The sequence below is a fragment of the Myotis brandtii genome, unplaced genomic scaffold, assembly GCF_000412655.1.
Source record: "Myotis brandtii unplaced genomic scaffold, ASM41265v1 scaffold604, whole genome shotgun sequence".
Classification (NCBI taxonomy): Eukaryota; Metazoa; Chordata; class Mammalia; order Chiroptera; family Vespertilionidae; genus Myotis; species Myotis brandtii.
This window is the reverse complement of record NW_005370286.1, coordinates 1276164-1299560: the sequence shown is the minus strand read 5'-3', so window position 1 is coordinate 1299560 and position 23397 is coordinate 1276164. Positions and strand designations below refer to the sequence as shown.

Genomic DNA, 23397 nt, shown 5'->3' with positions numbered 1-23397 from the left:
CCCGCCGAGCTGCAGGAGGGAGCCGGCATCTCCGCTGTTACCCTGGAGACCGGCATGTTTGCTCTGCAGTGTGGGGATGGGGCCCTGTCTGGGTCGCCCAGGAAACCGAGCCAGGAGCAGGAACACGGCGTGCGTTGTGTGTGGCATTCTCAGAGAGCACGCAGGGCCCCAGCGAACCAGCTCAGAGTGGAGGTCCCCGTCCCGTGCTGGGCGACACCCGGAGGGCTGAGTGCAGGCTGGTGGGTACCAACCCAGGCCAATCCCAAAAGCCTCAGCTTCTTGGCACCTCATGGCTCTCCTTAAAACTCTCCCTTTTGAATCCTTCCCTGAACATTTTTCCTGCTGTCTTTGTGCTGTTTCCTAGCCGTACGTCTGCCTCCCAATCTTCTGTGAACTGGAAAAATCAGTGACCAGAACATCATCCATCAGAGAAACTGTTCAGACCCGAGCGAAGGTCTGAGCGAGGCCTCGGGAGCCGGCCCGAGCTGCAGGGCGGTGTCCTGGCTCCTGCCTCCTCCCAGGTCCCTCCCATCCTGCTTCCCACCCAGAGAGGGGGGCTGCAGTCCCAGGGGGTCTGGGGGGCGAGTGTTCCAAAGGCTGGGCGTCCCTGCAAATGCTCTCTCCCCGCAGAAGGCAGAACAGCATCGGTTCCTTCCTCACAAGGTGCCGGGGGAGGAGGGGACACTGTGGTTGGGAGCTGGTGTGTCGAGGGACTTCGGGGTGAAGGGACTGGACTGACTGAGCCCCAGAGGAGAGGCTACAGGGAGTAGGTGGCCCAGAACCCAGCCGTCTAGGGGGAGGGGTGGAGCTCGCAACTGCAGGGTGCTGGCCACTGGCCTCACGGTTGGTCGGTCGGTCATTGGGTGAGACCATGACATCTGGCTGTTGAAGGAAATGTGTCTGAGGAGTGGGAGGTGGAAACAGGGGAGGGGCGTGAGAACCTGCTGTGGTTTTGGAGGGAAATCATGGCTGTCGTGGGCTTTCACGGTGTTTGGATCCCCACCAATGCTACAGGGAGTAGGTGGCCCAGAACCCAGCCGTCTAGGGGGAGGGGCGGAGCTCGAAACTGCGGGGTGCTGGCCACTGGCCTCACGGTCAGTCGGTCGGTCGTTGGGTAAGGCCATGACATCTGGCTGTTGAAGGAAATGTGTCTGAGGAATGGGAGGTGGAAACAGAGGAGGGGCGTGAGAACCTGCTGTGGTTTTGGAGGAAAACCATGGCTGTCGTGGGCTTTCACAGTGTTCGGATCACCACCAACGGTCCCATCCTTATCATTTGTTCATGGCACCAAGTCCAGACTCTGCGGAGCCAAGACAGGCCACGGCTCCCTCAAAGGGCAGGGAGCGAACCCCCGTGCCCCTGGCCCCTTTCACACGAGCCAAGTTCACCTCCTTCTTCCCGCTGGGCACCGGGTTTTCCCTGTGGCTCAGCATCCCACCCCACCCCAAGGACTGTGTGAACGGATGCGGGCACCCCATGGAGGCCGGCATCGCCCAGCGGGCCTGTGGAAGGGTTTGTCAGCCTGTACTTCCTGCAAAGCCAGCAGCTGGGCGCGATGTATTAGTCTTTAAATATCGACTTTCCATTAAAAAAATATATGCAAATCTTTTGAAAGAAAAGGTCTGAAATAAAACCACAGGCTCGCTGTGAGGTAGCATTTAAAATAGTGAGTTTTCCTAACCGCCCCGCCTGGCTTCTCTTTACCCAAATGCAGGACGGGACTCGGGCAGCTGCCGTGTGTGACTGCATCTGCTGTCAGCCGGTCCCCAGGCAGGCAGACCTCCCCCCCCCCCCCAGGCCGTCCCTCTGCCTGGCGCACTGGGACCACAGGAGTCGTCCCCTCCCCCGAGTCCCAGCCTGGCAGCATCAGAGAACCCGAGGGTGGGCGGGCTCCTCTGGGCGGGGGCAGTGCTGGGTCGTGGGGTCTCAGCCCACCATGCCTCCCACCTCTGCTGTCCTCTGGCCACTGGGAGAGGTCTGTCCTGTCCTGCCTGATGACCCCTCGGGCTTGGAGATGGATGCCACTCTCTGCATGGACCCTGGATTCCAGCCTGAACAATGCTCCTCATCTTGCAAACATTCGGACTCATTCCAGTTCTCAGCATCTCATAGTCTCAGCAGCGAAGTAACCGAAGTAACCGAGGCCCAGCGTCCAGTCAGGAATCTGCTGGAAGGGGGAAGCCCCGTCGGGGGGAGCTGGGGAGCGCAGGGGTGGGGCGATGGGGTTTTCTATCTGCCCTTTACTCTTCACTCATTCGCTCCTCACTGGCTCACAAGCCTGCACTGGGTGTGGAGAGGGAGAGAGCTTGGGCTGCAGGGGCACTTTGCTGCCCCCCCAGACATCACCACAGTCACCCCAACATGGGTCTGCCAGGGACTCTCTGAGCCTGACTCTCAGAGCACCTTTCAGGACAAGCAGCGACTCTCCTGGTGGAGGCTGCGCGGTGGGGGAGGCCATGGGTGGGCACAGGAATGTCCCATTGGTTTACCTGGAGGCCTTGGAAGGCGGAGCAGACAGTAGCTGATCTTGGTGAGGCTTCTGTGGATACATAGGACGTCAGTGATGGTGAACGCTCGGGTGTGTGGGCCGGCAGCCCCACCTTTGCATGGCGAGATGAGGGGCGCTCCCAGGTAGAGGGGTGCTCCCAGGTAGTGGGGCGCGGTGACAGCTGGGTCTGGTGCTCTTGATTAGTGAGCTGACACATGGGAGAGACACTGCACTCTCCTTAGCTCAGGAACGGCCTTCATGCCTTTGGGGATAAATCAATCCGTCAGCCAGAGCCCAGCAGCCAGCATATGCATGGAGGAGGTGGCGCTTAGCAGGGCAGTGGGGGTGATAAATGGTTGTGAGGCCCCATGCTTGCAGCCTCCACACATTTTTCCCAAACACCCTCCCTGCCCCCGCAGCAGCTTGCCGGACTGCCTGAGTCTCTCTGAGTCTCTCTCTCTCCCTCTCTCTCTCACACACACACACTCACACAGAGATCTGGCTCAGTCAGCAGCATCCAAAGGCCACATTTCTTCCCACAGCTCAGAAATTGCCGGGATCCCAGCGAAGTGTAAAGGCTCCAGGTGGGATGCGTCTGCCAGACCTGTGGCTGGGCAATCAGTGCACCCACTCAAACAGACCGTGTGCAGGACCTCCGTACCCCACCACTGTGCATGCGCAACACACACAGATACAAGTACACATGCACACAGGCAGAGAGCTGCACCACAGGCACAGGCAATCACGTGTACACACAGAGACCTGCGCCCATAGGCACACACATGCACACATGGAGATCTGCAACCACAGGCACCCACAGGCACAGGCACACACAGAGAGCTGCACTCACAGGCACACATATAGGCAGATAGCTGCACCAACATGTACACACAGGCACAGGCACCCACATGCACAGAGAGCCGCACCCACATGCACAGGCACACATGCACACACAGGCATGGGCGCACACATGCACAGAGAGCTGCACCCACATGCACGGGCACACATGCACACACAGGCATGGGCACACACATGCACAGAGAGCCGCACCCACATGCACGGGCACACATGCACACACAGGCAGATAGCTGCACCCACATGCACACACATGCACAGAGAGCTGCACACACAGGCACAGGCACACACATGCACAGAGAGCCGCACCCACGCGCACACACATGCACACACAGAGAGCTGCACACGCAGGCACAGGCACACACAGGCACAGGCACACACATGCACAGAGAGCTGCACCCACACGCACACACATGCACACACAGAGAGCTGCACACACAGACACAGGCACACACATGCACAGAGAGCTGCACCCACACGCACCCACATGCACACACAGAGAGCTGCACACACAGGCACAGGCACACACATGCACAGAGAGCTGCACCCACACGCACACACAGGCACACACATGCACACACAGAGAGCTGCACCCACAGACACAGGCACACACAAGTGTGATCGGAGGTGTACCATTGGGCTCCAGAATAAAAGTGAATTCTGTGCTGGGTGAATTCTCCCATCCTGGTCAGGTTGTAAGGGACCTAAAAGGAGACCAGGCCTGCACTCGGCACCCTGCTTCTAAAGGGGGTGCATGGCCCCCCTTGCGTAGCTGACTTGCTCTGCACAAACTGAGCCCACGGTGCATTCATATCGACCAGAGAAGCCACGTGGGGAGAAGGGGCCAGGGAAGGCTGGGGTGGGCTGGAAGGCCCGAGCGAGCATGTGACATTCTGTGGGCACAGCTGCTGGACGGGTGAGCAGAGATCAGCGATTCTGCCTTGGCCCGGGCTGGTCCCCAGGCTGAGCACGGGCCGTGCAGGGTGGCTCAGGTCCCTGGTGATGGAGCATCTCCGAATTAGCCCGCTCCCACGTGCGCTCCGCCGCTGGCTGGCCGCCCTGTGGCTGCTCCGGCAGCAGGAATGGGAGGGCCTTGGCACTGCTGCCCTCACCTCACCCGGCCTCGCTGCCCATCGCTGCACAGGCCGAGACTCAGCTGTGGCTCCTCTCGCCTGTCCCCACAGCTCCTCACCCCTGGCCTCACCCCAGGCTGGGGCTCCTGTCCCCCACCTGCTCATAGGGTGTGATGCTCTCTTGGAGCCTTTCCAACCGGCTGAGCCCACTCCAACCCCTGTGCCCAGAAGCATGTCTGATCAATGTGCGGGAGCCCATAGGGCTGTGCCCATGAGCCTGAATCCAGTGGGGGAGGGCGCTCTGCTCCCACCTGCAGCCCGGTTCTCTGGAGGCGCTGGGGTTGCTGACGCCGACCCCAGGGACTGCCGTTCTCCAGAACCCACTCCCTCTCTCGCTTCCTGGCAGTCCATACCCTTGGGTGAATCTCGCCCTCACGGATCCATGGCTGGGCTCCCCACATCGACCCTGAGCGCCCAGGAGGCACACACACCCCAAATGTGGGGCTCACATGAGCAGGGCTCCAGGCAGTGCTAAGGAGGGAGGGGCTCAGAAGGCCGCGTGAGGTTGGGTCAGGGCGGCTGAGAACAGCCTGGAGCGGGGAGGTGTGAGCAGGAACGAGGTGGGTGGCACCCAGCAGTGGGGTCTGCAGAGGGAGGGCTGCCACGGACTTGGGGGTGAAGCCACAGGGCTGGGGCTTTCCATCTGCCCACCTGCATGAAGATACAGAGACCTCCCAGGGACAGGGCCTGCCCGTCATCCAGGGGTGCCCTTCCCTGGCCAGTCCCCTCGCTACAACCCCACTTCAGGGTTTAGGGCTCAGCTGCTCCACAGGCCTGTTCCTCCCCCTCCTTCTCCCTGGCCCCCTGCCTGTCAAGGCGGCTCCCTCCACCCAGCTCCCAGTCCTCGCTGCTCTCCTGTTCATCTGTGCTCCGGGGGCTGGGTCCAGGGCTGAGACAGGGGGCGCAGCGGCTCTGTGGGCCTTGAGGTCTGTCCCTGTGGGAGGTGCTGGGGGGAGGCAGCCAGCGGGGGCCTTGGACAGCAGGACCCCTCTGCCATCCTGCGCTGGGTGACACCCCGCCGGACCAGGAGGAGCTGGGCCTCAGGCGGCCGGAGATGCTGTACTGACCTGGGCTGGTGCCTTCATCACTCATTTATGAACGTTTCTGGTGCCGCCTGTGGCTGTCCCTGTGAAACACCGGAACACAATTCCAGGCTATTGTAGACCAGGCAGGATCCGGGATACACAGTGGGAAGTTGCCACTAAACATGTTTTATGGGCCAAAGCTTTACTGTAAGCAGATGTGGGTCTCCCCACGTGGTCTCCCCGAATCCCACAGGGTCCAGCCTGGGATAGAAGGCACCCACGCCTGCTGGCCCTGGTGCCTTCCTGGCACCAGAAGACAGGATTGCTCTGGAACCCAAACCCCAGAGGCCTCCGCTCTGCCTCTTGCCTGGTGCAGGTCTGGGCTGTGTCTGTTCCTCAGAGATGACAGGTGCTGGCCTTGCTCCTGCCCTCGGGCCTCCCTGGTGCTGAGGGCCGGCCTCAGGGCTGCCTGGGGGGCCATGGTTGGGGACACAGTGAGCAAGCAGGCACAGGTGGGGTGGTGAGCGCTCTGCGGGCACAGGGTGCCCAGGAAGGGAGTGGGTGCAGAAGCGTCCCAGATGGAGGGAACAGCAGGGTCCTGCAGGGCAGGGTGCTGGCCGGGCTGCGATGCCAGCTGAGGACAGAGCCCCTCCCCGGCTCCTTCCAGCTCAGGTGGCTGCTTGGACCGTCGAGAAGCTGTCCTTTACCTCATGAGGCTGAGCCAGGGCCCCGGGAGGACTCGGGGCACAGGTGGCTGCCCACGAGTGCTGCTGCCCGCCCTGACTGGGTGGCAGGTACCTGGCTGGGTCCTCCCAGACCAGTGGGCAGCACACGTCATGCTCAGCCAGGTTCCCTTCGAGGCTGAGGAGTCTAAGGTCAGAGGCCAGAGCCAACACCCTCTTGTCCACTTTGACATGGACCTTCCTGCCCCAGGGGTCGGGGGAGGGGAGTCTTAAGACATCCTCAGGGGCCACGGAAACCCTGGGTCAAGGTCCCTGTGAGGGGATTGAAGTTCAGGAGAACTCCATCCTCTCTTCTGCCTCGAGGGTCCCGAAGTCCTTTACTGAGACTCTGCCGGACTCTCAGCTCAGTTTTCTCACCTGTAAAGTGGGCGAGTTCACCCCTCGCTGCATTGCTCTGAGAAGGAAAAGCGGTAAGGACATGAGGACACCTTGAGGACAGGTGGTGAGCAGGTCAGGGCCCTGGTGTGTCTTTGAGGTGGCCATCTGGTGACCTCCCCTCTGCGTGCAGGTGTCCTGTTGACACAGGTGGGCTGGCCTGTGCGCCCCGAGGTGGTGGAGTGGGCCCTGTGCTGCCTTTGAGGAGCCCGGGCAGGACCGACCACCAGCTCTGCAGAGGGCAGGCCAGGGCCAGGCGACGACTCTCTTCCAGAGTTTTCTGGGTCATCAGATGGGACTTGCCACATGTGATTTATCGTTACAGCCTTCTCCCAGGGACAGAGCGCTGGTTGTCCCAGGGATGCTCTGGGGGCTGGGCCTCTCCTAGGTGACGGGGGAGGCAGGCTGAGAGGGAAAGGTTGGGCGGGTTCGGGTCCAGCCGTGCCCAGGACTTGCTCACCTTCCTCAGGCTCCTGCAGACTGTCTGGGGCCCCCACTTCCCAGGCTCTGACGGCATTAAGACTTGGGGAGGGGGGTCAGAGCAGGTGGCCCTCCAGGTCTGTGGGGGGAGCCCTCGTTGTGTCACGGGTCACAGTAGCGGTGACTCACGACTCCGCAGCGGCTCTATTTTTACCCTCCCCGGGCCATCTTCCCTCTTGCTTTCCTCGTTGGGGGCAACTTTTTGTCTGTGTTGAGAAAAGCCTGGCTTGTGAGGGGACCGCTCTCTGCCGCACCTCCCTGGGCCTCGTCTGTCCCGAGCGCTGGGCTGAACCTCAAGTGGGTGCAGGGCCGAGCTGGGCACAGAGGAAGGAAGGGCAAGTCGTCGCCCTGTTTTTTGGGAAAAAAGTGCTCAGACATTACCCACATTTCCCCTGGGTTCTGTGCTAACTGCAACCGCAGCGCTGAGTTCCTGGGCCGACCTGGACCCGGGGGGCCCGTCGACACCCTGTTTGGACCCCTGCCCTCTCCCTCCAGCCACCTTTACCCTGAGCCTGAGGTTGTGGGACCCCTGACACAGCCCATGTGGAGCGCCATGTGACAGGGCCGTCCCCGGCACAGCCTCCAGGAATGGGCTGCGTTAGTCTCCCTGGGACCGAGTCCGTGGGAGCCCGGACCCCACTCTGGAAAGAGCTCCCCGGCTCTCCTGGGGGCTGGCTCTTGAGATGGGGTGACACACTCCAGAACATCGTTAGATGTCCCCTTGAGGGCTATGTCTGGGCTTTGGACTGAGCGCTCAGGCAAGTCGTGAGGAGGTGGCTCCAGGATCAGGGGGCTCCGTTCGGTGACCCAGAACCAGGCAGCAGCCCTCAGAAGGACGTGGCCTGGGTCTGGGCCGGCAGGGTGCCAGCCCTGGGGAAAGAGAATTAAAACTCGTCACTCGGCTGCATCCCATGACCTATTTTCATAGCGATGCTGTGCTTCCAACTCCGCGAAATAAAGGCCCTCCCGGAAGAGTAAACGCTCCTGAACGGTGGGTTTACGAGTTTCTCTGCCCCAGGAGGAGCTGTGCTGTGCCCACGAGGCCGTACAGCAGCGGGTCCGTGGAGGCTGAGCGCCGGCTGTGCCATCTCCCTGCGGGCAGGACACGCGGACACACAGACAGGCTTCCTGCTGCTCCGGCTCCTGGCAGAGACCCAGGAGTGTGTGGGTGGGGGGGAGACTGTTGGGTTGAATTACCGCTTCCTTTCACCTACCCTGCAATTTGGAGGTGCACCTCCAGCATCACACAGCAGAAGTCGCACGTAGGAATTTGGCAGCCCAATCACATCAACCGCAGCCCAGGGACTCTGTCTCACACCCTCATCTCTTTGCCCAAATGTCAGCTTCACAAATGACTCCCTGAGACCTTGTAAAAGGTAGCAACCCCCTCCCAGCACCGGGCGCGAGAGCCGTGTGCCGGCTTAGCGTCTGCGCCCACACGCGCGTGTCCCCTCCCAGGGTCGGTGATAGGCCTCGCCTGTGGTCCCTGCAGCCTCCCACCTTGGCTCACTCGCTCGCTGGGGCCCAGCCTCCCAAACAGACCTGTGGCCAGAGCCCTCTGTCAAACAGCCAAGGTCAGCCCCAAACGGCCCAGGAGGAGCGGCCCCTTCCCGGACAGGTTTGAGTGCTGGAGGACCTCAGGTTTTGGGGGGCTCCTGGTGCCCCCAGCAGGACCGCAGGGCCCAGTGAGGCCATGGGTCTGTCCGGGACGGTGGAGGGTCAGAGGGCGAGAGGACGGAGGCCCCCAGGACACGGGGGTGGGGACAGAAGGGTTTGCTTGTGGGGCTTGGGGCTTGGGGCTTGGACCCGAGGCTTCACATCCATGGGAACGCTCACAGTCTGAGGGTGTAGGGGGCAGAGACCTGGGTGGGAAGAGACCCGCAGGGTGGAGACCTGGGGGCACAGCCAGGCTGGCCTGGGCCCTGGGCGGAGCCGGCTCCCTGTCTGGGGGGCTGAGAGGTGCTGAAGGGGAGAGGCCTGTGCGGTTGAGGAACCCCGTCTCCTGTGTAAGGAGAAGGTGTCTGGTTCTGAACAGTATCAGGAGCCCTGAGAGCACGTGTCAACCCCTGTCCGCGCCACAGGGTGAACGCTCATGGGCGTCTTGCTGTAGCCATCAGAAAAGCAGTGATTTCCACGGACCCCTTTCTCCAGGAGGGGCCCGCTGCCCAGAAAGGCGGCAGAAATAAGAACTGTGGCTTCTCACGGGCCTTGTGGACCGCCCCTCGGACTGGCGGTGTCCCAGTGATTAATCCTGGGGCGGGGCCAGGCTCCCCTCCAGCCCATCCAGCGACCCCTCAGGGCAAGCACGCCCCCTGCCTCCGAGGCTCTGGGCTGCCCTGAGGGTCCCAGGACCTCCTATTTGTGGGTCTTTTTTGGTTGGGAGCAGCCTTCATGGGGGCCACTGGGCACAGAGGTTCATGCCATTCTGTCTGTAGGTGGGGCAGCCCAGCCTTGCCCCACAATGAGACCTGGAAGAGGGGGCTCCACGGCCCCCCTGGGGCCCACCCCTCTGCCTTGGTTGGAGCCCTCCCTACATTGCACAGGAGCCTGAGGTCAGCCTCTAGCCAGCGCCACGACGACCCCCACAACTGACCTGCTGGGGCATCCAGCGGTTTGTGGTGGCACCGGGCCTTCTTGCCACCTCACCTGGCTCCCTGTTTTTCCTAGTGACCTTCGACCACTTCCAGATCCTGCGGGCCATCGGGAAGGGCAGCTTCGGCAAGGTAAGGCGGGGCCTGCGGAGGCCAGGTTGTTGGACGTGGAGGTTGTTGGAAACTCTTGCTACAAATAACACATCGGGAAGGGCAGCTTCGGCAAGGTAAGGCGGGGCCTGTGGAGGTTGTTGGAAACTCTTGCTACAAATAACACGGTGATGAACACCTTCAGAAGAAAGCCTCTTTGTTTCCCAGGATGCTCTCCTAGGCCAGGGGAGGTGGGTTTCACCAAAGGGGTGGATCCAGCAGGTTTGGCAGGAGACACTGATGTCCGTTGAGACATCCGGTCAGTTCCAGATCACCTGCCTTTGGGTGAGGTACCTGGGACCTCCAGTTCCAGAATCTTCCATTTCCCTTGGCTCCTGTTCCTTGAAGACCTGGAGACCGAAGGCTGTGGGGACCCTTAGAAATGGCTCTGGGTTCTCTCTCCTTGCGAGGTCTCCCCATGACTCGAATGGGGGGCACAGCGCTGGCTGTGCAGCCTGTGACCTTGTGCATTAATCCTACTTCCATGGGAGACCTTTGTCTCTGATCTGATTGAATTTCCTTGGCCACGAGGGAGCCCAGCCCTGGTTTCTCACAGTCCTCACCTCACCCTGATCCTCTCTACCAACCAACCGTGTGAGCAGCGCCAGGGTTGCTGATTGGCATTGCAGGCCAGCGCTCAGGGGACCCGAGAGCTGGGTGGGGCCTGCCACCCTGGGGTTTTCCTGGGTGCAGGGCTCTGGCCAAGGTGTCCTCTCGTTCATTCCCCAACAACTTTCCAAGCCTTCTGCTGCTCTGAGCCCTGGGAAGGGGACCCTGGGGTTGAGGAGGGTGACACCCCTGCCCAGGTCATAGCTGGTGTGGGGTGCGGGCACCCGCACAGGCCTGTAGGGCCCCTCCCTGCTGTGCTCTGGCCTGGGACCTGCCTGCTCTCGGAAGGCGCCTGTGCACAGCAGACGGGTCCCTCCAGAGACTTACATGCAGTCACTTCAAAGTGGAGCCTGCAGGGGCCGGGATGGGAATCGGGGCAGCGTGCTGACGCGCCCTGTGCCTCCAGGTGTGCATCGTGCAGAAGCGAGACACGGAGAAGATGTACGCCATGAAGTACATGAGCAAGCAGCAGTGCATCGAGCGGGACGAGGTCCGTAACGTGTTCCGGGAGCTGGAGATCCTGCAGGAGATCGAGCACGTCTTCCTGGTGAACCTCTGGTGAGCCCGCCCCCGCACCTCCGGAGACATGCTGCTCCCCGCTCTCCTGACCTGGGACACCGGGCACCCCAGCCCCTCCTCCCTCTCCCCAGCCACTCACAGCCCCCTGCCCAGGTGTCCACCGTACCTGCGTTCCTGAGGGCTCCCCCGCCTGCAGAGGCCTGGGCTTTCCCACAGAGGAGGCCTGTGACCCACAGAGTTTCTGGCAAAATGCCAGTGGGGGGAGAGTTTGGGGGCCTGAATTTCCTCCACAAAATGGGCCCCAAGACCAGCCCTAGGAGGTGGGGACCTGCAGCCACAGCAGGTCACCCTCCTTCCTCCTTGGAAGTGCTCCTGAATCCCCCAATCACCTTCTCTTGGCGGGGGGTGGGGGGGTTGGTGCCTTCTAATGCGCTCACAGGTGGGGTGTGGTCCCCCAGGGCCCTGGGCATCAGGGTGCTCACAGGGCTGAAGCGGTGGGGCGCTGCTCCTGTAGAATGTGGGGTGTGCTGCGCTCAGCACGGCCAGCGGTGAACCTGAGGAGGGGCAGTGAAGGATTAGAAAAGACAGACAAGAGAATAAAGCTGGGGCTGATGCTGCTCTCTGATGGAGAGACAGTGCCACAGCCTGCAAGCCGAGTCTTTATTTTATAGCAGATTCCAGGAGGCAAAGTCAGGGCGTGGTCAAGATGTTTACAATGTTCTCGCGGGTTTCGAATCTACTCAATTACATGCACCTGAACTCTATCAAGCTTTGTTTTGGCAGCACTTGCTGCACCTCCCGCAGCCTGTATCACTCAGCCACCTGGGACCACAGTTTGGACCATAAGGTCAAGCTCACAACCATAGACTTTGGCTATAATTGTGCTGGGAGGGCTTTGCCCTCCAAGCTGGGACTTGCACGTGGCTTTGCCATGAGAGGACCGTGCCCTCTCATTAGTCTGAGGCTTGAACCTGTCCAAACGCCGTGGCCGCTCTCCACAGTAGGGGTTGGGGGGTGACCCCCAGCCATGCATGTGCCAGGGCCTCCCCTGTTGCCCACAGGTACTCCTTCCAGGACGAGGAGGACATGTTCATGGTGGTGGACCTGCTGCTGGGCGGGGACCTGCGCTACCACCTGCAGCAGAACGTCCAGTTCTCCGAGGACACCGTGAGGCTGTACATCTGCGAGATGGCGCTGGCCCTCGACTACCTGCGAAGTCAGCACATCATCCACAGGTGTGCGCACACCTGCCAGGACTGGGCAGGACTGGCCGCAGGGACACTCCACCGGCGGGGTGCCACCCTCGGCAGAACCTGACACCTCCTTCGTGCTTGGCCCCAAACTTGCCCGCAGACCTGCCCCCAGGTGTGGCTCCAAGCCAGCCCCCCAGCGGCATAGCTGATGTCCACCTGGGGGCAGGTCCTACCCCAGCAGCCCCAGCTGGGCCAGGCACACAGAGGCCTTGGATCTCGGGGACCCCGGAGTCTGGCCACGTTGGGGCAGCCTTCACCGGGTGTGTTTAACTGCAGGATCTCATTTGTCCATCTGCCACATCCCTGGGGAATTCAAACGAATGTTAACATTCGCTTAAAGCAGATGCAATTAGGGAGGTAAAGCTGCAGTCACAGGACAAGAAAGGAAAAGCTCACTGTGTGGTTTATTATAAAGTCAGATCGCTGTGATTCTGCATTTCTGCTCTCGGGGACCCCGGAGTCTGGCCACGTTGGGGCAGCCTTCACCTGGTGTGTTTAACTGCAGGATCTCATTTGTCCACCTGCCATATCCCTGGGGAATTCAAACGAATGTTAACTTTCACTTAAAGCAGATGCAATTAGGGAAGTAAAGCTGCAGTCACAGGACAAGAAAGAAAAAGCTCACTGTGTGGTTTACTATAAAGTCAGATCGCTGTGATTCTGCATTTCTGCCTGGGGACCCTGCTATCTGGTCACCTTTGGGCCTGCGAAGGCCCCAGTCCACAGTGTGTGCAGCTCGGGGCTCTGGGAGAGGGTGAGCCTGGGCAGTCGGGGCCTGCTTGTCCTCTAGGGACTTTGTCCACTGCTGGGCTTCTCTCTGCTGTCTGTCTGGTCCAGAAGGTGGGCCTGGAGGCAGCCCCCCAGGAACCAGGACGGCTGGTCTGCCCAGCTCCGTCCGAATGTCACCAGGTGGGGAGGGGACCTTAGGCCCTCAGTCTTCCCAGGGCCCATCTCAGGCCTCTTGGGCCTCTGCTGGCTGGAGGTCCCTCGGGGGAGCCCCAAGCCCTGCCGGGGTTACCGGGCAGGAGCAGGAAGGATGTCTCCCCACTTTCTGCTCTTTCTGCAGAGACGTCAAGCCCGACAACATTCTGCTGGACGAGCAAGGTGAGCAGGGGCTTGAGGCCGCGAGGGGTGAGTGCTCTGCCCTCAGGGCGCATCTCCGGTCCTTTGGACAGCGGTGCTGTCCTCCCTCCTCGCAGGACACGCGCACCTGACCGACTTCAACATCGCCACCATCATAAAGGACGGGGAGAGGGCGACCGCACTGGCTGGGACCAAGCCGTACATGGGTGAGCCAGGCCCCGCACCCACCTGCCCGCCACCGATTCCCATGTAGCCTGTGGCCGGTGGGCAGGTCACTTCCCTACAGGCACAGAGCAGCCATGTACAGAACAGCGTGTCTGATCCGTGCAGAAGACAAGTGACGCACGAGAGGGTTATGGGTATGACAATGAGATAACCTGGTGCTCGCAGGCTGTGGGACCGGGACTGAACCAGGTGGTCTGTGGGGAAGGATGACAGCTGAGGGCGCTTCCCGGTCAGCTCCGGTGGCAGCCTGGTTTCAGGCCCCATCTTGAGGGGCCAGCCCTGGGGCCTGGGTCAGGGTGCTCAGCCTCTCCTTCCCTTTCTGGAAAGCTCCGGAGATCTTCCAGTCTTTCGTCAACGGTGGGACCGGCTACTCCTTCGAGGTGGACTGGTGGTCGGTGGGGGTGATGGCCTACGAGCTGCTGCGTGGATGGGTACGGAGCTCCTCGGCCCCAGGCTCAGCCCCAGACCCCGAGCCGGCTGTGATCCCCAGGGGTGGCCCTGGTGCCCTGGGGAGGGATGAGGCTGCCCCACCCCAGGGGTTCAGGGACATCAGCGTCAGCGAGGCCACCCATGCTCGGGTGGGCGCACAGTGCCTGAGGGAGTGCTGGGGGGGAGTCGCTGGGGCTTCCCGGGCAGTGATGGGCCTGTGCTCTGGGCTTTGGGCCTGGAACTGTCCTTCCCCATCCCCTGGTTGGGGCTCCGAGGGACCCCACCCCGAGGAAGGCAGCTCCGCCTGGCCTCCGGGGCCCATCCATCTGCCCCTGAGGAGGACGTGCCTCCTTCAGGCCTGGTCAGCGCCTCTTCTGGTCAGTCCCTCAGGGGAGGTGCGGCCCAGCCCCGGCACCTGCTTCTCCTCCTGGCTGTTCCCAGGAGGGGCCGTGCTCAGGCCATGCCTGCACTGGGGTGGGTACTGCCGGGCGCTCTGGGTCACGGTGAGACACCAGCACAGCGCCGCCTCCTCTGCCCAGAGGCCCTACGACATCCACTCCAGCGATGCCATGGAGTCCCTGGTGCAGCTGTTCAGCACTGTGAGCGTCCAGTACGTCCCCTCCTGGTCCAAGGAGATGGTGGCCCTGCTGCGGAAGGTGAGCCCCTCCCAGAGCACAGGCCCGCCAGACGCACAGGGGTGTGTGGCATGGAGCCTTGGTTCGAGGAGGCATCTGGTTCCTGCATGTCTGTCCGGCAGGCTCCCTGTCCGTCCGACTCTGTCCTATAGTAGCCTGGCTGGGAGCTAGTGTAACCCTCACCAGCTGGTCCTGCAACACTGGTTATCACCCTGCCTCACAGATGCCCAAACTGAGACGCAGGCAGAGAAGTTAGCCGGTGCAGGTCACGCGTTGTGTGTGCTGGAGGGAGAGGGTATGGGACTGGCCTCCTCTGCCCCTGTGCCTGCTGCCAATGGCCTGGCCACCCCCGGGAGCAAGCACAGAAGACCCGGGACCCCCTGCACCTCCCAAGGCCTGAGCGTGTCTGTAGCAGCCCAGGGCCCTCAGCCTGCAGGGACGGGGGGGGCCATGGTGTTGCCACCAGTGTGCATCCCTCGGGGCAGGGGCTGGGCTATGGGGCCCCACAGCTGCCTACTCGGAGAGCCTCACTTTAAAGACCCTGGTGTAGTGGGACCAGGGGTGGGAGGATGTGCTGGACTTGTGGGGCCCCGAGTCCTGGCCTACAGGGTCCTCCTGGGCAGGCCCTGGCTCCTGCCCACAGATCTTTGACCCTGGAGTATAGCCAGGCAGCTAGAGGCCTCTTTAGCTAATGGAGCCTCTTAACCTAGATTTCGCCCCACAGAACTCTGCCCATACCTGCCCAGGTGGTTCACAGTGGGACCTTGGCCCCCAGAAGCCCTAGTAGGGAGTGGCGATGATCCTTGCACCAAGACCCAGGCCTGGTGAAGCTTCCATGGCCACACACACACACACACACACACACCTTAGGGCAGTGGTCCGAAAACTGCGGCTTGCGAGCTACATGCGGCTCTTTGGCCCCTTGAGTGTGGCTCCTCCTAAGCCTTAGAAGTACCCTAATGAATTTAATAACAATGTACCTACCTATATAGTTTACGTTTAAAAAATCCGGAAATTCTGTTTCTTTGTTATGGAGTGGGGCCACAACATTAGTAACAAAGAAACGGAATTTCTGGAGGATGAGGCCCAGAAATCAGGATTTTAAAAAGATTCCCAGGTGATTCTAATGTGCAGCCAAGGTTGAGAACCACTGCCTTAGGGCCTCATGTGGCTGTGATGGTGGTACTGTCTGTCCTCTGCAGTTAGCCAGGCCGAGTCTGCCACCTGCTGGTGAATCTTAGCAGAACATCCTGCAGACCCCATGTGCCCTGTGCCTCCTTGGACTCTAGGGGCTGAGCCAGACCGCTCAGACTGTCCCCTTGGCCACATCACTGCACTGACCAGGATGCTTGCCTGACCCTTGAGACCCTGAATTTCCAAACCTCAGGCCTTCTAGCGAGACCTGCACGGGTGCCCTGGCCTGGGCAGGCTGCTCGCCCCAGGGAGTGCTGGGCCTGGTCCTGCTGGGCCTGGTCCTGCTGGGCTTCGGGCCAGGCACCATCTGATGTGGGCCTTGTTCCAGCTCCTCACTGTGAACCCCAGGCACCGTGTCTCCAGCCTCCAGGACATGAAGGAGACCCCCTGGCTGGCCAATGTGCTGTGGGATGACCTGAGCAAGAAGAAGGTGGAGCCGGGCTTTGTGCCCAACGTAAGCCTGCACGCCAGTCCGGACAGAGGTTCCAGGGTGGCTGGCGGCACCCGTGGGTGAGCTCGGCGCCCTGTCCCTCCACAGAAAGGCCGCCTGCACTGCGACCCCACCTTCGAGCTGGAGGAGATGATCCTGGAGTCCAGGCCCCTGCACAAGAAGAAGAAGCGGCTGGCCAAGAACAGGTCCCGGGACAGCAGCAGGGACAGCCCCCAGTCTGTGAGTGCGGGGCCAGGGGTGGGGTCCTCCCCCTCACGTTACAGCATCCCCACGGGCCCCGGCAGGGATGCATCTCCTGCAAAGTCCCCAGCCCAGCCCCCTCTTCTGCGCCCGAGTCTGCAGCTTCTCTGAGCCCCTCTCTTCCTCCCTGAGCCTCTGGTTTCCCCTCTGAGCCCCTCACTTCCTCTCTGAGCCCCTCACTTCCTTCTTTGAGTGGAATGAGAACCCTCTCCAGGAACTAGCCCCCAGGTCTTGGGGGGATGCCCTCACGGCAAGACTCTCCTGAACCAGCGTATGGCCTGTGCCTCACCTCGTCCACAGCCTCCCACCCAGGCCCAGCACCACCCCCCCTCAGCACCTCCCCCTCGGGCCATGGGACACTGGTAGTTGTTTTGAGGCTCGGAGGGGAGGCCGAGGCACATCCTGAGGGGCGAATACTCTTTCAAGGCCTCTGTGCGGTTGCAGCCCAGCCTGTCTGCAGGCATGTGGGGGAGGGGGTGCTGCTCTCCTCCAGCAGGGAGGGCCCCTTGTGCAGGGGCAGCAAGGCACCCACCTGCATCCACTGAGCCGGCCCGGCCCAGGCGTATCCACTGAGCCCAGAGCCTTCCCTATCAGGGCCTCGGCTTTGATGCAGGAACTTCCCAAGCCTGGCAGCCCAGCCTTCTCTGAAATCCCGCTGCTCTCATCTCGACCTGAGCCTGTCGCTCGCACGTGCATCCCCAGTGCCCAGCATGGGCCAAGCAGGCCCATGTCCATGTGACGACTCCTCCCGCTCTGTCCCCAATGCCACAGCTGCGTGCACCCTCCCAACTCACAGTCCACGTGGCACCCGTGATGGTTCCTCGTTGATCTGGCCAGTGCGGACCCCCGGGAGCAAGCACAGAAGACCCGGGACCCCCTGCACCTCCCAAGGCCTGAGCGTGTCTGTAGCAGCCCAGGGCCCTCAGCCTGCAGGGACGTGGGGGGCCATGGTGTTGCCACCAGTGTGCATCCCTCGGGGCAGGGGCTGGGCTATGGGGCCCCACAGCTGCCTACTCGGAGAGCCTCACTTTAAAGACCCTGGTGTAGTGGGACCAGGGGTGGGAGGATGTGCTGGACTTGAGGGGCCCCGAATCCTGGCCTACAGGGTCCTTGTGGGTCCGGAAATTCTGTTTCTTTGTTATGGAGTGGGGCCACAACATTAGTAACAAAGAAACGGAATTTCTGGAGGATGAGGCCCAGAAATCAGGATTTTAAAAAGATTCCCAGGTGATTCTAATGTGCAGTGTGGCATGGAGCCTTGGTTCGAGGAGGCATCTGGTTCCTGCATGTCTGTCCGGCAGGCTCCCTGTCCGTCCGACTCTGTCCTATAGTAGCCTGGCTGGGAGCTAGTGTAACCCTCACCAGCTGGTCCTGCAACACTGGTTATCACCCTGCCTCACAGATGCCCAAACTGAGACGCAGGCAGAGAAGTTAGCCGGTGCAGGTCACGCGTTGTGTGTGCTGGAGGGAGAGGGTATGGGACTGGCCTCCTCTGCCCCTGTGCCTGCTGCCAATGGCCTGGCCACCCCCGGGAGCAAGCACAGAAGACCCGGGACCCCCTGCACCTCCCAAGGCCTGAGCGTGTCTGTAGCAGCCCAGGGCCCTCAGCCTGCAGGGATGTGGGGGGCCATGTGTTGCCACCAGTGTGCATTCCTCGGGGTAGGGGCTGGGCTGCGGGGCCCCACAGCTGCCTATTCGGAGAGCCTCACTTTAAAGACCCTGGTGTAGTGGGACCAGGGGTGGGAGGATGTGCTGGACTTGTGGGGCCCCGAGTCCTGGCCTACAGGGTCCTCCTGGGCAGGCCCTGGCTCCTGCCCACAGATCTTTGACCCTGGAGTATAGCCAGGCAGCTAGAGGCCTCTTTAGCTAATGGAGCCTCTTAACCTAGATTTCGCCCCACAGAACTCTGCCCATACCTGCCCAGGTGGTTCACAGTGGGACCTTGGCCCCCAGAAGCCCTAGTAGGGAGTGGCGATGATCCTTGCACCAAGACCCAGGCCTGGTGAAGCTTCCATGGCCACACACACACACACACACACACACCTTAGGGCAGTGGTCCGAAAACTGCGGCTTGCGAGCTACATGCGGCTCTTTGGCCCCTTGAGTGTGGCTCCTCCTAAGCCTTAGAAGTACCCTAATGAATTTAATAACAATGTACCTACCTATATAGTTTACGTTTAAAAAATTGGGCTCTCAAAAGAAATTTCAATTGTCGTACTGTTGATATTCGGAATTTCTGGAGGATGAGGCCCAGAAATCAGGATTTTAAAAAGATTCCCAGGTGATTCTAATGTGCAGCCAAGGTTGAGAACCACTGCCTTAGGGCCTCATGTGGCTGTGATGGTGGTACTGTCTGTCCTCTGCAGTTAGCCAGGCCGAGTCTGCCACCTGCTGGTGAATCTTAGCAGAACATCCTGCAGACCCCATGTGCCCTGTGCCTCCTTGGACTCTAGGGGCTGAGCCAGACCGCTCAGACTGTCCCCTTGGCCACATCACTGCACTGACCAGGATGCTTGCCTGACCCTTGAGACCCTGAATTTCCAAACCTCAGGCCTTCTAGCGAGACCTGCACGGGTGCCCTGGCCTGGGCAGGCTGCTCGCCCCAGGGAGTGCTGGGCCTGGTCCTGCTGGGCCTGGTCCTGCTGGGCTTCGGGCCAGGCACCATCTGATGTGGGCCTTGTTCCAGCTCCTCACTGTGAACCCCAGGCACCGTGTCTCCAGCCTCCAGGACATGAAGGAGACCCCCTGGCTGGCCAATGTGCTGTGGGATGACCTGAGCAAGAAGAAGGTGGAGCCGGGCTTTGTGCCCAACGTAAGTCTGCACGCCAGTCTGGACAGAGGTTCCAGGGTGGCTGACGGCACCCGTGGGTGAGCTCGGCGCCCTGTCCCTCCACAGAAAGGCCGCCTGCACTGCGACCCCACCTTCGAGCTGGAGGAGATGATCCTGGAGTCCAGGCCCCTGCACAAGAAGAAGAAGCGGCTGGCCAAGAACAGGTCCCGGGACAGCAGCAGGGACAGCCCCCAGTCCGTGAGTGTGGGGCCAGGGGTGGGGTCCTCCCCCTCACGTTACAGCATCCCCACGGGCCCCGGCAGGGATGCATCTCCTGCAAAGTCCCCAGCCCAGCCCCCTCTTCTGCGCCCGAGTCTGCAGCTTCTCTGAGCCCCTCTCTTCCTCCCTGAGCCCCTCACTTCCTCTTTGAGCCCCTCACTTCCTTCTTTGAGTGGAATGGGAACCCTCTCCAGGGGCTCTTGCCAGGGAACTAGCCCCCAGGTCTTGGGGGGATGCCCTCACGGCAAGACTCTCCTGAACCAGCGTATGGCCTGTGCCTCACCTCGTCCACAGCCTCCCACCCAGGCCCAGCACCACCCCCCCTCAGCACCTCCCCCTCGGGCCATGGGACACTGGTAGTTGTTTTGAGGCTCGGAGGGGAGGCCGAGGCACATCCTGAGGGGCGAATACTCTTTCAAGGCCTCTGTGCGGTTGCAGCCCAGCCTGTCTGCAGGCATGTGGGGGAGGGGGTGCTGCTCTCCTCCAGCAGGGAGGGCCCCTTGTGCAGGGGCAGCAAGGCACCCACCTGCATCCACTGAGCCGGCCCGGCCCAGGCGTATCCACTGAGCCCAGAGCCTTCCCTATCAGGGCCTCGGCTTTGATGCAGGAACTTCCCAAGCCTGGCAGCCCAGCCTTCTCTGAAATCCCGCTGCTCTCATCTCGACCTGAGCCTGTCTCTCGCACGTGCATCCCCAGTGCCCAGCATGGGCCAAGCAGGCCCATGTCCATGTGACGACTCCTCCCGCTCTGTCCCCAATGCCACAGCTGCGTGCACCCTCCCAACTCACAGTCCACGTGGCACCCGTGATGGTTCCTCGTTGATCTGGCCAGTGCGGGACCCAACTCAAGGCCTGTCCTGAGGCCGCTTCTCGGGGCAGCCCCTGTGGTGACTGCCTCAGGGCAGGTCCTCTCACAGCGGACCCTGAGGTGGGATTTGGTGCCCAAGTGAGAAGTGGCCTGGAGGAAGGCGGGGAGGGGAGGGAGCCAAGCCAGGTGTCGTTTCTCACCAAGTCTGGTCACTCGGACACGGCCTTCCATGTCAGCGTCCACCTGAGGCAGGGAGCTGGGATTCTGTCCAGGAAACCCTTCGGTCACTGGCTAAGAGTCACCTGGGAGGTACGAACTCCCAAGTGCTCTACCGCCTGGGGGTATAGTTCCGGCTTTGGAAGAAAGCCAGCGGGGCAGCCATGGGAGGACAAGCAGGCCAGGTGGAAGTGTTCCCACCGGAGGGGATGTGAGAGAACCTGATGACATCCAGCACTCGTTCTGACTAACAGGAGAATGACTACCTTCAGGACTGCCTTGATGCGATCCAGCAAGACTTTGTGATTTTTAACAGAGAAAAGTGAGTGAGTGTGTGGGGAGGGGGGCAGGGGGGAGGAAGTGGGTGATGGGGGCAAAGAGGAGTTTGGGGAAATGGGACAAGGCTTTCTTGGCCACCCAGGTCTTGAACCCAGGAAACCTGGCCCTATCCCCCTGGGGGGTCTGAGCATTGGCCCTGGGAGGAAGAGGGGAGGCGAACGTTCAGGCTCATACAGGAGGGGCTCCTCCAGAACCTTTAGTCCTAAACTGGGGCCAATGGCTAGAATGTCCTGGGAGACAGACACACAGTGGACTTCCCAGACAAGGGCTGGTGGCTCCTGCCTGCATGGCTCCTGCACATCCACTGCCTCCCCTCAGTCAGTCACACACTCACTGAGCAAACACTGACTGTGTGTCGGACTGTGGGACAGAAAGGTCATGGCTGGCTGGCAGGGAGATACAACAGGCCCCGAATAGCTGCGACACCTCCACAGTTGGGGGATAAAGCCCAGTGCTGTGGGCCCAGGGGCAGGAGTGGCAGGGCAAAGCACGGAGGGCTTCCTGGAGGAGGTGGCTCTGAGCTCCAGCCAGGAAGGGGAGCAGGATCAGTCAGTGCTCTGTCCTGCTTCAGTGAACAGGATGACAGGTGGGCACTGGTTTAGGACACTGACCACTATCCTGGAGGCCAGAGCCAGGGTAAGAAGGGGACTTGTCCAAGCTCTTTGAAAAGCCTGCCCCAAAATTCCTGACCCCAGAACTTGCACTTAAACGAGGCTTCCTTTCAGCTTCTGGCTGGAAGTGAACTGAGACTCCCCACCCCTGCTGCTCCCAGCCCTGGGCTCATAGTCAGAGGTGCTGCTGGGCTGAGTGCCCGCAACCCACCAGGCCTACGACCCGACCCGCCCACAGCCACCATCCACTCCCTGCTGGGCCAGCCTGTCCAGGACATGCCGGACACCTGGTGTGTGTCCAGGGCCCCTGAGCCAGGGATGTACTGGAGTGCTCAGACCAGCGGTCCCTGGGCTGCTGGGGAGGCTGCACAAAGCCCCTCCCTGTGCTTCCCCACCAGGCTGAGGAGGAGCCAGGACCCCACGAGGGAGGCCCTGCCCGCTCCCGAGGCGGGGGATGTGGACGGTGAGGCCTTGGCGGATGGTGAGGACGCGAGCCCCGCCCTGCCCGTGTGTGGCTCCATCTGCCCCTCGGCGGGGAGCAGCTAGGAGCCCGCTGGCCCTGGGGAGGTAACTCAGGCTGCACTGGGGACTCAGTGCACCAGAGGGACAGGCCAAGCAACAACGTTCCCACTGAGCAGCCCGCTGGTCCAAGCACAGACCCCGGCTGGTGGCTCTGCTGTGTCCTGGTCGGTTTCCAGGGAACAGCCTGACCACTGAGCTGCCATCGGCTCTCGGAGGCACATGGTGACAAGTGGCTGTCAGAGCGGTCAAATGGTGGACAAGGAGTGCGCTGCCCCCCAGAGGCTCTGATTATGTGATGGTGGTCCTGGCGGCCTCCCGACCCCTTGCTGGCAGGTCACAGGCTGGGCCGCGTGGTGGACAGGCGCTCTCATCTCTCACCACCTCTCGGCTGTACATAGGCCTGGAGGCTCGGCCTGCCGTCGGCTGCCCCACCTGAGCTTGCTACCCAGAGCGTGGGAGGGGCACAGGGCCCATGGTTCTTGTACATCAAGGGGGAGGGCTGTGGGTGGGAGGCCGAGGATGTTTTATAAATACAAACTGTTCCAGCACTTTCTGCGGTGTTTCTGCATATTTTCCCCTCTGGGAATTACAGACCTATTCGGTGTTTTCCACGTCCTGTGCCTGCCGAGTGGTCGTGCTGTTCAGGGACATTTGTCCAGGAGTTGGGCGGCTCCTGCTGAACAGAGCCCCCGGCACCCGTCCCGCTGCTCTGGGTGGGTGCCTGTCCACCCGGGAGCCGCAGAGCTGTGGCAGGGGTGGTGCCTGCTGGGCAAAGGGCCAGGCTGTGGAAGGACAGACCACGGCCATCCATCCCGAGGAGCCGGCTGAGCCAGGTGGAGGTGGGCCGGGCAGAGGGGTCTTGCCACCCCACTCGCTGGGGTACGGGGATTGCTGTCCGCACAGGTGATGTGCCCAGGTGGGGCTCAGGCCCACACCCCCGGGGAAGCCAGGGTCCAGAGGTGGGCAGCACTGCAGGCTGCCCTGTGGGTGGGACAGACTGCAGAGAAAGTTCTGGGTGGAGACCTGTGATGTCAGAGGCAAGAAGGCGGGGGGGGAGGTCTGGGGTTTTGTATAAACATGTAAGTCTGCGTGAGCATCTGAGATTCCAGGGGACAGCAAGCCTGTTCCCCTTGTAGGAGGCAGGGATGCGTGTGTCTGGCTCCATGTCACCCAGTCTCTCCCGGGGCAGGGGATGTGGTGCTGCGGACGCCAGCCTCAGTGGAGCCCCAGGAAGTAGCTGGGGGGCTGCCCTGGCCAGATCCAGCCAGAGGAAGCCCCAGAACTCGGTGGGACCAGCAGGACAGACGGGCTGCCCCAGGCCAGCCTGACCTCCCTGGCTTGTCTTCCCCGTGACCATGACCATCCTGCCGGTGTG

General features: G+C 61.6%; 1 protein-coding gene across 2 annotated transcripts in view; it reads left to right on the top strand.

Moving 5' to 3' along the window:
* The window catches only part of STK32C (serine/threonine kinase 32C), a 39989-nt gene extending 17382 nt beyond the window's left edge, over window positions 1–22607 (top strand). Inside the window, exons 2-12 of one of the 2 annotated variants that reach the window (XM_014550597.1) lie at window positions 9767–9822; window positions 10856–11007; window positions 12030–12203; window positions 13288–13325; window positions 13421–13510; window positions 13857–13960; window positions 14498–14614; window positions 16116–16241; window positions 16326–16457; window positions 20805–20872; window positions 21899–22607. In XM_014550597.1, the coding sequence (XP_014406083.1) occupies window positions 9767–9822; window positions 10856–11007; window positions 12030–12203; window positions 13288–13325; window positions 13421–13510; window positions 13857–13960; window positions 14498–14614; window positions 16116–16241; window positions 16326–16457; window positions 20805–20872; window positions 21899–22046 (1205 nt within the window). In that variant the 3' untranslated portion in view covers window positions 22047–22607. Of the gene's footprint in view, window positions 1–9766; window positions 9823–9897; window positions 9918–10855; window positions 11008–12029; window positions 12204–13287; window positions 13326–13420; window positions 13511–13856; window positions 13961–14497; window positions 14615–16115; window positions 16242–16325; window positions 16458–20804; window positions 20873–21898 lie in introns of those variants that run through there. The other variant, XM_014550598.1, reaches the window with a different exon arrangement.
* Window positions 22608–23397: the final 790 nt, after the last annotated feature.